This window comes from Branchiostoma belcheri, unplaced genomic scaffold, assembly GCF_001625305.1.
Source record: "Branchiostoma belcheri isolate BF01 breed outbred unplaced genomic scaffold, Haploidv18h27 scaffold159, whole genome shotgun sequence".
Taxonomy (NCBI): Eukaryota; Metazoa; Chordata; class Leptocardii; order Amphioxiformes; family Branchiostomatidae; genus Branchiostoma; species Branchiostoma belcheri.
Window position 1 is genome coordinate 556,727 of NW_017803035.1, and position 12,033 is coordinate 568,759.

Sequence of the window (12,033 nt, forward strand, 5' to 3'; positions counted from 1 at the left end):
TACAGCTCATTATGCACATAACAACAAAATTCGTTGTATCCTCCAACGATTTGTTTCAAATGTGAAATTGCGTCATTGTTCTAAAAATCGCCAGTCCTATTACGTATACGGTTGGCGGGGGGGGAGGTACAAGGATATATTTTGCTTTTTTTTATAACATGCAATGCATGTGGTTAACGGCACTCCAGGAAAAACGATTTTTTCCAATTATCATCTAGTTTTCAGCAAAACATATAAGAAAGAGCCAGTCTTAACATATTGCTCAATTGTTAATTTAAGTTTTTGGTCAGAACTTACCAAGTGGCTTATGAAAAACTGTTCTCCGACTCAAAATTTAACTCACCAGAAATTTTCGACTGAATCACTCAGTCTTCCTCAGCTATCTGACCCAAATGCTGTGGACACTTGATTTTTCCCACGTGTGACGTCAGCAAAGGGTCAAAGGTTGTATGAAGTCGATATCGCCCCCCGTCCCGGTTAAGCGATGGTTGAGGTGCCCTGATGTATATGGCCTCTTTATGCCTCTCTTGAAGTAATCCTGTTCGGTATCCAAGATTCTGACCCCCTCCAGATCCACTGTGTGTCCCGGTGATTCTATGTGGATGTGCTGTGACACCTCAGATGCAACAGAACTCGGTCGTCTATGTTCTAGAAACCTGGTTTTTAGTGGCTTATTTGAAAAATTGCCTATTTCTAAGAGCAACTGTATAACGTTAGTTTTATGGCAATTTTGGGCATAAAATTAGTCCTAGCGGAATGTTTTGAGAATCTATCTACCCCAGAAGTCAAGATTATCTGGACAGTACTTGTATTTACATCATATGTTGTAAAATTTCAACAGAATGCAATGAATATTTAGTTAGAACAATATAACAATGCAGGATGCCATTGGTACACCCTGATCTGGGAATAGCTGTATGGGACTACCTTTACCTTTATACAGAGAGAGTGTGTAAGAGACAGAAGGAAAAGCGAACACCTGAACAAATACAACACCTTTAACTATCTGACATGACATACAATGTCAGATATGAACTGTAAAACAAAATGGAGGGAATTCTAGATCTCGGAGGATAGAAACATTCACAATGTATTTTTTATATATAAATGGTTTTTATTGTACCCGTGCAGTCGCAGCCTTTATACGGCTGAATTGATGCAGGGTATCACATAATAATCAATACAAATCACAACAATTACAACAATCAAATAATACACATGAGACACATATTTGTTCCACCTTTATTTTTTGTGGAACCATCATAATTTTTATGACCCTCTTGTATGTATTTTCTTACACGTCCGTAAAGGTCTGTACGCCTGTACAAAGGTCGCAATGACCAATGATGACATGTCAGCCAACTAATTTAATTTTGCTTCAGTGTAATTTAATTTTGTTGTTTACGCACGCCAGGCACAAATTGTCTACGCTGCTGATGAAACAATTATATAAATCCCAAACACATATTGTAGCCACCCACGTTTTAATATAATGCACATGAATGATATGATATCATGAATGATCATCATGTAGAAAGTGCCGTTACCTCGCAAGGTGAAAATGTCCAGTGTTTGACGTAGCTAAAATGCATCTATAGATGTCGGAAAATGACCCCACATCAGTTAGGATTGAAACACTAATTCCTAACCCTCTGGTATCTGCATCATGCTTGTTCCAAATCGTTGTAACACGTGGTATAAACGAAGATGCAAAAGAGGATGATTTTACTCTTGTTGGAACTAGCACGTGTGCTTCATGTGGCCAAGAGCTATCCAGTTAAAAAGTCATGATCCTACCATACAATTAGCAGTCCAACCAATGACAGCCTGGCAATTAGCGGTTTGACCAATGATAGAGTGACCAGTGCATGTTCGTCAAAAATTTGCTCTTGTATACATGTACTACAGTATCCTTTGGGTTGGGGCATTTCGCCTTAGAAAAAGTTCTGGCAAAGCTACATGTTTCCGAAGGCATGGGATTGTTATTCTGTCATTCTGAGACAGAATTGCAATATTAGGAAACTATTATTTAACAATTTTTCAATACATTTCGGCAGGACCGATACGGTAATGGAGAAGTAATATCAAGAGGCGGCGGCAGGAAATTTTGATTGGGGGGGGGCGAGATTTGTATGGAACCCACAAGTCGAGCAGCGAAGGCGTGGCGCACCTAGGGGGTCCGGGTTATGCTCCCCGGGGAAAATTTGAAATTTTAACCCTCTGAAACGCGTTTTCCTGCATTTTGGGGGGAAATTTTGCTGTTACACGAAGCTAAATTTTGAGTACTTTGTAGCTAAGTTTCTTACTCGCGCGCTATTCGAGTACATCCACTTCCACATGCTATCTTATTATCTCAGTCCACAAGGGGAATCGGGGCATGCTCCCCGGGAAAATTTTAAAATATTGACCCTCTGGAAACGCCCTTTCCTGTATTTTGGGAACGCATTTTGCTGCACTGGTACACAAAGTTAAATATCGCTATTTGACTACATTTCGTCTATTCATCTCATCTCAGTTCATCTCCACAAAATTTCTTTAGTAGGACATTCTAAAAAAACGGGCAAAAAACGTTGAGCCAGTCCTGGGTTTAGTTAAAATTACCTTGTACGGTTTAATCTCATCCGCGTTCAACGCACTCCGAGTTCTGCACATGTCCGTACGCGGTATTTTCGTTCGGCTGACCCGGGCATGTATTGTAACAGTCAACGCTTGCTTGTTGTGCTTCCCCTGCATGTAAGTTGTCCTGGTACATGTAGGTACGAGTACATGTAGTGTTCCTATTCTGCTGCATTCCCTGGCCCTGGCACGTGTTGTACCAGACACAGCTTGCTTGGTGTGGTGTCCCTGCATTTAGGTTGTCTTGGTACTGTTGGTAAGTAGTCTCACGACTATTCTGTACCATGTTTTCACTAGGGCACGTGTTGTAACTAGTACAGGTTGCTTGGCGTGGTGTCCCTACATTTAGGTTGTCTTGGTACTGTTGGTAAGTAGTCTCACGACTATTCTGTGGCATGTTTTCACTCGGGCACGTGTAACCAATACAGGTTGCTTGGTGTGGTGTGCCTGCATTTAGGTTGTGATAGTCAGTGTTCACTTTGCTAATCGGTGGCATCATTCGAGCCACACGTGCAAGCTGGTGAGCTGAAGTTGTTAGTTGTTGTTCCCCTGTATCAAGGTTGCCACCGTGGTACATAAGGTTCCTGATTGGCGGCACGATTTGAGCCAGGCACATGTCTGTAGATGTTGGTAACCCTGGTGCTCCAGCAGAAAAACCGTCCATCGCTGTGGATGTATTTACTGCCGCAGCACCGATGTCGTCTTCAGACGTCACGCGCCTTATCTTTCTCATTATGTACAAGATAAAAAGTAACGCCAGAAAACTAACCGACACCATAATGATAATTTGTTCACTACCGATCGCTAGTTTACTGATCTCCTTACTGTTTACTTCCTGAATGCTTGTGTTGTTCTCGAGAACAGGGCCTGAGAACATAGGACCCCCTAGCGGATTTGTGTATACTACAGATTCTACTGTTGGGACCAAAGATACAGTTTTTTCACGAACACCAGCTTGATATGGAGTGGAAATTCTGTCAGTGTTTCGAAGTTTGACAGAAGTGGATGCTGTCGTTGCAACCTGCTCACGGCCAGCCGTCTGTGTAGAGACAGTCGTTCTCGCCTCACACGGTATTTTTTTAGGGGTGTCCACGGCTTTTGTCAGAGACAGTCCCCGCAACGAGTCTGGACTGGTACAGAGGAGGCTGTCGTGGTTCAGCCGAGAATGAAGAAAACAGGCTTCACATTCGTAGCAACAATGCACACCAGCACGTGGACATTCTTGCAAACATCTGACTTTGTTCATTAACCACAGCAGCGCACAGTCACAGTTGAAAGGGTTGCTGTCGATATTGACCTTCTCCAAAAACGGAAGTCCCAACCCCTGGACAGAGACTGAAGTGAGTCTGTTACTCGATAAATCCACCAACTTCAGATCTGGAAGGTGGTTTATAACGACATCCAAATTTACACTGGTTATCTTGTTATCATTTAAGTGAATATTCTGTAAGGCCGGTAACCGGCGGAGTGATACCCAAGACACGGTTTCAATACGGTTTGATCGTAGGTTCAACGTGCACAGATTGTAAAGAAGCGGGACATGTGTGAGGTTTCTAATGCTGTTAAACGACGCATCCAAGCTAACAACATCATCAGGTATTCCTGAAGGAAGGTCGGTCAGACTGTGGTATTGAAACAAGCAGACTAAAATCCCCCGGAAGATCCTACAACCTAGTGGGTTCTCTCCCACACACGGCACTACAGCACACGGCAGGACCAGGGAGAGGAGTAACCAGCTGTAGTTTGTTGTTCGAGCCATGAAACGGTGACGCTTCTTTCCTGTGGACAAGAAAATTACCTTCCTGAAATACATAATTTTGAAGTTCGTAGATCGATTGCAAAGATGAGAATTATTTCTAGCCATAAATTGAATATAGAATTAGGAAGATATAAAAAAATCCCTCGCGACCAGAGGTTTTGTCCATTCTGTCCCAATGATATTAAAGAGGAACAACATTTTATTTTGAATTGTACACTATATAACGATAAACGCACAAAGCTGTTCAACCTTCTCTCCGCCTGCTCAACAGAATTTGTTACATTTCATGCTATAGATAAATTTAAGTTCATCCTAGAAGGCAATAGCCCTTACTGTGTACAAATAGGTAAATATATCAAAGTATGTTTAAACCTTAGAACAAGTAGTATTAGTTGACCCAGCTATTGTTCTGTACGTAGGATATTTTCGTTGTACCCATGTATATTTGTCTGCATATCTACATGTCTTAGACCTTACGAAAGTCACTGTACTTTTGTTGTGTCAATAAAGTTCTCTGTAAACATATGTGGATATGACTCGTTAAAGACCTTCAATGCAATTTCAGGGCGGCAAAACAGGATTTTTAAACTCAATGTTTTGGTCATTATTTTAATGTAGTAAGTTGAATCAATCCTATCCCATATCATAACGATATGCTGTAAGTGTAAGGTAAAATGTGATGTCGCTGACGGAAAACGGTTGCTTGTTTTGTATCGTACGCTGGTTCTGGCTATTTATGGGTGGTACCCAAAAATAAAGGACCCCCCCCCCTCCTCACCTAGCTTGTTTTGGGGGCCATTTTAAAAGATTTCATATGAACCTATATTTATAAATGTGCTAAGAAACGGCAGTAAGTGGCAATATCAGACAGATTTCCTTATCAGATTTTTTCTTTCTTTTTCTTAAGCCTTTGCTGCCCTGAAATTGAAGGGGGATACCGTTGAAGAAGAACTTTATTTCTCTGCTATTTGGCCACTCTGGACCACAGCAACATATATATCCCTTTCTATAGTATAGTTTGCGCGGAAACAACTAGGGAGGGGGGGGGGTAGAAACATGAAGTCTACTGGCTCTTGGGAATCGAACCCGGGCCGCCAGGTCACGAACACAATGCACTAACGGCTAGGCTAAAAGGTCTGCACCTGTTATATTAGACAGGTCAGTTGTTGGCGCTTGAACCTCTTGTTCTTGTTACAGCACTGATGTTTTTGTACCACCTTTCCACCAGAGACCACGTCATTGTAGAGGCTGCGGCCGCTTATCATGAGCGATCAAAGATTCTTTTTTTATTACGATTCGAATCAGGAAGACATAACCGCACTCCTGTAGAACAAAGAACCTGTCAATTCTGTAGTTTAGGCCAAATAGAAGATGAAATACATTTCACCATAGATTGCCCCTTGTATAGTAGAGATAGACTCATATTTTTTACCTTCGCCAAGAAGGTTATGTTTTCAGGGGCGTTCGTGTATGTGTGTGTTTGTGTGTGTGTGTGTGTGTCTGTAAACACGATAACTTGAGAAGGCCTTGATGGATTGTCTTGATACTTGGTAGGTGGATAGGTCTTGATGAGACCTCAAAATGATTAGATTTTGGACCCCCTAGCGGCTTGTTATGGTATTGCAGCTGAACTTCCGGTTTTGATATCTCATGATCTAGACATGCTATGGTGATGAAATTTGGATGGTAGGTAGCTCTTGTGCTGGGGAAGAAGTGATGTGAGTTTAGGCCCCCTAGCGGCTTGCTCTGGAACTGCAGGGATATATTCTTGAAAATATTCAAAAGGGGATAACTCAAGAACCAGTTGACGGATCGTTGTGGTTTTTGGTATGTAGGTAGCTTACGTGATGCTTAATATAATTATGTGACAATTATGCAAATATGGATGTAATTTGCATAATTTATGGGGAAATTCTATAAATCATCTGCATTCCATGATAGGACAATTGAAGCTTGTGACATTGGTAATTGACAACGAGAGAAACACAGGAAGATATTGATTATGTTAATAATGACTTAATTTGCATAATTAATGAGAAAATTTTATAATTATGTAATGATAACTGCCTGGAATTTCATACTTGTGGTATTTGAAAGTTAAATTGAGGTGAACATCATCAAACATAATTTATTCAAATCAGAACCTCATTTGCATGATTTATTAGGAAATGCTAGAATGCATTGTTTGTTAATATAAGACTGTCTTTTGGTTGAGATTATGATAAAATGATATAATTCATGAAAATTAGGTTCCTATTTCTTAAATCAGGGGGGAATAATCTAATCTATAATTTGTCAGTCATAAAGATTAACATCATTTGGCGAAGGTATGAGATCGGGGAACTCTAGTTAGCCATGTATTAAGTATATTTCCCCACTTCAGATATTTGACTAGTAAAGAGAAATTTGTATTCCTTTTTAACTTTTGATAAACCTACTCTAAGTAATCCCACCAGCCGCATATATCCATACAATCACTACTAAGCGAGATGAAGCCGAAAAGAATAGAAATTAGACATTTATTTACACTCTTATATGTTCATATGTATGTAATGTATATGTTTATGTTCTGTACCCATGCGACCTGTACTTAGTTCTGTAGAACACAAATGTACAAAAAAAGATCTTCATTCATTCATTCATTATATTCCAACATCTAATCACAAGACGTGTTGACGGCACACTCAAGGTTTTTCAACTTATATTAATGCTGTCACCAACACAGGGGACAATACAATACTCATTTTTACCTGAGCGAAGTGAGGAAAGTCGTGTAAAGTGCCTTTCCCACGGGCACAAGATCGGTGGCATGTCAGGACTCGAACTCTTGATTCCGAGTCGAGCACTCGGCCGCTACGCCACACGACGCCACGAATCAAAGATTTGACTGATACGTATTTCATAGATAAATAACGAGTTTTCTTTATGTTTGAGTGTTTTGTTACCTCCATAAAAATGGCAACAGACATCTTTGCCCATTTTCGGCATGTTGACCACTGCCAGAAGGCAACAAAATTTCTTTTTATTTCAAAATCAGCCGAAAATTAATGCGCGCGCTGATCTCATCCATAAAAATTACTTGCTGTGGCCTTAAGCTTATTAGAGATGCCAAGTTGATCAGCACGAAAGTTACGGCTTGTGTCCCGCCTCGGACTGCATGTGAGCGATAACTTTACAAGTGGCCTGGCTTACAGCTTGTCTCCTAAAATAAACAGCCGGCATCGACGGTGCTATGTCATTTTGCCCAGTGGGCAACCAAAAAAAAAAGGATTTCAAATCCTGCTTTACCTTGTTTAACAGAAGCAGATTATCATCAACCGATGTTTCCTGTTGTAGAGTGTGCGGCTTGACCTGGTAGAAATCTTGCCACTTCCCGCACCAGTTTGGCACCACCAGGGCTGGTGTGGGTTTTATTATATGTTGTTTGCTTGCTGTGCGTCATAGCACTTAATATTCAACACATGTCAACCCTGTTTATTCATTAGTTAATCATGTGTGGTTGTGGTACTAGACAATATCGTCGAAAAATGTTATTGGTCAGCCATATGCCCTGTCAGACACGGCATTTTCTTACCGTAGATGAAATGTGAAGGACATCGGGGTATTTTCAGTGTTGTTATTGTTTGTGTATGTAGTGGCGTACCAGTATATTCAGTTGCAAATAACATTATGAAAGGCAGCAAACTCCATAGATATAGAGTAAACCAGTTTTTGTAATTAGACATATACCATGAGATGAGAGAGACACACACACATCACAAAAGCTATATATAAGCAAACCCTTTCAACCCTTTCTGCATGTGTTTTGGGACGTCAGTAATAACTTCTGCGCTTATGAATTACGAGTAAAGCAGTGCAAACAAGGGAATCTCTGAAACTTTTTAAATGGTCGAAAAAGCAGGCGCGGGGATGTCATCCATATTTGAGGTTATGTCATTTTCATTCAAACTGTTCTCCAACTAAAAAGAATTAAACTGACCATACGTTTCGACCAAATCTATTGGCTTTATCAGCTGATCAAAGTGCTGGTCGAAAATTCTAAAGTCACATTCTTTTTGAGTTGGTGTTTTCATTTCCATTATGTAATTTAACAACACATATGTACTTTTATGCTAGTAGCTATGTCGTTTAAGTTGGCACTGTTAAGTCTTGACGTTTTAATTCAGTCCTGAAGTCCGTTTTAACTGAGATCATATGATAGCTGCCCCCTCCAATTCTTTTTTCTTGCAAGCGGCAGTGATCACCCCACAATAATAGAAACGAAGCTGCAATTTGCTTGTTAGTCGCTAGATGTCCTGGTCAGCTCATTGAGCTTTTAATGTGTGAAATCAGGCCGTGTCTAAACGGAATCACCCAAGGCGGTTTACATGTGGTTTACCCCGAAGCCGGTTTCAAGTGGCTCCATCTGAACGCTCCGAAATCACATTGAAAGCGCCTCGATCCCAAGCCACTTCTAGAGGTGGTTTCGAATCGGTTTCCCCGCATCGCGATTTGCGTCTGAACGCAATTTGATTTCAATGTGACTTCGCCTGGTCATGGATTACGGAGTGATATTTCTTTTTTATATGCAATACCAACTTTTACGTGGCAGCAACTTAAAGAGCAGTAATGGTCAAATAATGTGTCCGTTCTAGGGCGAGCTTCACCGCCTCTGGCGGGACCACGTCGGCATTCGGCCGAGATACGCTGGGAGGGGGGCATCAGCAAGCAGGTCGTTGACCTCTGACATTAATAACAGGCCGCATTGCGTGTTATCATCAAACAGCAATAAATGTAGCTAAAGCGCATTATGTTCGGACACGGTTTCGCAGGTGTGTGTGGCACGTGGACCAGATGTGAGGAATGTGAGTTACCCGAATGGCGGTTAGGGTGATTCCGTATAGACACGGCCTAAGTGTCAACCCACAGACAGGTGCAGATAAATGCATAATGGTTGGATCTCAAACTAGTATCTGATGTATGCATGGAAGGATTGTAATATTATTTGACATGTGGATAGGTGTTGGTAAGACCTTGAAGGGTTTGATTTTTTGGTTTTGATTGTGTTCTTGTGTTCTTGACATGCTATGGTCTTGGTAAAAGTTACACATACTGCGTTTGGACCAGTAGCAGCTTGCTCTGGAACTGTATCAGCGTTTCTTAAAAATCATTGAAAGAACGGGTTAACGGATCATCGTGAGTCTTGGTTTGTTAGTAGCTTGAGTGATGCTTTACATAATCAAACAACAATTATGTAAATCAGGATATAATTTACATAATTAATCAGGAAATTCTTTAAATCTACTGCGTCAGAAGATAGGACTATTCAAACTTGTGATATATGTAATATCCCTAATGTAGCTAGATAAACCATGTATTAGAAGCTCCATCTGTTCTTTACATTTATAGTTCATTTTACATTGATGATTTAGCTTGTACTCTGAGCATAGACCTACATAAAGGTCTTTTATTCACTGAAAGTCCTGGGCCACAGAGGAGGGGCATTGTACGGAGCACTGGGTGTGAGAAAGTTTGGCAGCACTACTGGTGACTCGAGATGAAGGCGACTTTAAAGTTGAAATGTCCCTGCCGCTATCACTGTTACTCCTGAGGTGTGTGCTGTGCACGTGGCTACATATGAATAGTTTTACATCACTTCCCCAAAACACTCGAATGCAGTTCAATACTGTCAACTGGTATGACTATGTGCAGATGTTAATGCAGTTAACCCAATGAGATCTCAACAGCCAATCAGCAAGAAGAATAGAGGAAAGCAGCTTATCTGGTTTAAAAATTTCAAAATTTGGTTTCAAAAATAGCAAGGTATATAGAAATGAAGGTTATATGACATGTTTCTACCGATTTACAACCAAAAAGACTTCTTTTCCTGGCTAATACTTGTAAAAAAAAAGTAACTATTCCTGTTATAAGTATGTGGAAGAGTGGAAGCCTACACAGGTGTTCATTCAGCAGTAAAGTAATTAAGGGAACAGCCAATCAGCGACCAGATCTCCAAACAGGGTGCACCTGCTGCCCATATTTGCAACACACACTGCTACAGTACATTACCTATAACACAAACAAAAAGTGTCAATAAAACCATTCTAAGAGCCTGTACCAAGAAAATTTAAAAAAACACGCCTGGGGGTATTTGGCCACTGTACCTTCATGCCAAATTTCATGTTATTTGGCCCAAAAATGAAGGAGTTGAATCAATTTAAAGAAATGCCAGGAGGAGAAGAAGAAGAAAAAGAAACGTCAGCAAAAACAATATGACATCACCACTAGGTGGTAAAGCCATAATCACTGAATTGTGTGGTTTTCATTTACTCTTGAGAAGCCTAGAAATCGTCGCACTCGCCACAAAATGGTACACGAAATTAGAGCCTCCTCTGACGCCGTTACGATGTTACAGTTCTTTTGTCTGTCGCTAGAGGTCCTAGTAGAGCAAGAGACGCCACACATCTAATGCCAGTTTGAGAAACAACAAGAGTTTTGATTATAGCTCATGTCTACTACGTACGGCACGATCGTCTCGGAAACCATGGTGGGTGCCTCACGTACGATGAGTGTGACCTGAGAGTTACATTGTTGAGCTTACTCGTTAGGCCACAGCAAGTAATTTTATGGATAACATACTCCGCAGACTCCAAATCTAATGCGAGCGGGCGAAAAAAAGACTGGCCGAAAAAGACAAGGTTCCTACAATTTAAAATTTTGACTCAATCATGGTACAAATGGTTTTTATTCAGTGGGAACACCACATATACACAGCCAGCATCACATGTCACTGCATCAAAGTAAGAAACAAAACATTGAATCAGACATGTCAGAGTCTTTTCTTGTCTCCTCTCTTCGTAGTTACCTGCCATCCACCTTCCGGCATGGCAGCAGGCATCTTTGTCCATTTTCGGCATGTTGACCACCGTCAGAAGGCAACAAAATTTCTTATTCCCCCCCCCACCAAATCAGCCGAAAATTAATGCACGCGCTGATGCCATCCATAAAAATTACTTGCTGTGGCCTTATGTCTCCGAGCTTTCACCCCCAGACAATGCGAGAGCTCTCCATGTTCAATGCTACACACGGGGACTCTGTGTTGTATCATGAACTTGACAATGCGTTACGCAATCTGAAACCTACACCGTTTTGTGAAGAGGACAAATTAAAGCTCATAGTGCACCTGGGGTACCAGGGAATATCTCAAAGTGGATTCGGAGCTTTCAACATTGCAGCATCTCAAACAGGGTGCAGATTTGCATCCAGAAATCTTATATTATTGCAAGTAACACGAAAAGCAATAAGCGAAAACGTATGACTAATTCAAATGCTAACGTTTAATTTTGAAACTGTAATGTGTAAGCCCAGTGATATCAAAAGGAGAGTAGTTTTCTTCTTGTCTGTGAACATGGTAAAACTGGGATGAAATTTGATAATGAAAAGATCATTTCTTTCGTAATCATTGAAGGGACGGGTAAAGATAAAATGCACTTCGTTTTAAAACAATTCACTATGTTACCTTGTTCTAGCTCTTGCGTAAGTTCTTATACTGTCCTTTCTAAGGGGATGAGAAATTATTACCTCCATGAAAAATGGAGGTATTGTTTTTGGCGTGTCTGTGTGTCTCTGTGTGTGTGTGTCTGTCTGTCTGTGTGTGAAAAATGGAGGTATTGTTTTTG

At 40.8% G+C, this 12,033-nt stretch overlaps 1 protein-coding gene across 1 annotated transcript; it reads right to left on the reverse strand.

The window, feature by feature from the left end:
* Positions 1-2,506: 2,506 nt before the first annotated feature.
* LOC109465828 (leucine-rich repeat transmembrane protein FLRT2-like) lies at positions 2,507-4,375 on the reverse strand. Its single transcript, XM_019763269.1, has 3 exons — positions 3,823-4,375; positions 3,299-3,483; positions 2,507-2,548 (listed from the first exon to the last, which is right to left on the reverse strand). The coding sequence occupies exons 1-3, from the start codon at positions 4,373-4,375 to the stop codon at positions 2,507-2,509; spliced, it is 780 nt and encodes a 259-aa protein (XP_019618828.1).
* Between the last annotated feature and the right edge of the window lie 7,658 nt (positions 4,376-12,033).

What these genes read in the sequence shown, in the direction of transcription:
- LOC109465828 (XM_019763269.1), bottom strand. Translation starts at nt 4,375, where the DNA reads ATGGCTCGAACAACAAACTACAGCTGGTTACTCCTCTCCCTGGTCCTG. An exon ending in GCAAGAATGTCCACGTGCTG is followed by an intron (nt 3,484 to 3,822) that starts GTGTGCATTGTT and finishes CTATGTTCTCAG; the next exon opens with GCCCTGTTCTCGAGAACAAC. An exon ending in ACGACATCGGTGCTGCGGCA is followed by an intron (nt 2,549 to 3,298) that starts GTAAATACATCC and finishes CCGTTTTTTTAG; the next exon opens with AATGTCCTACTAAAGAAATT.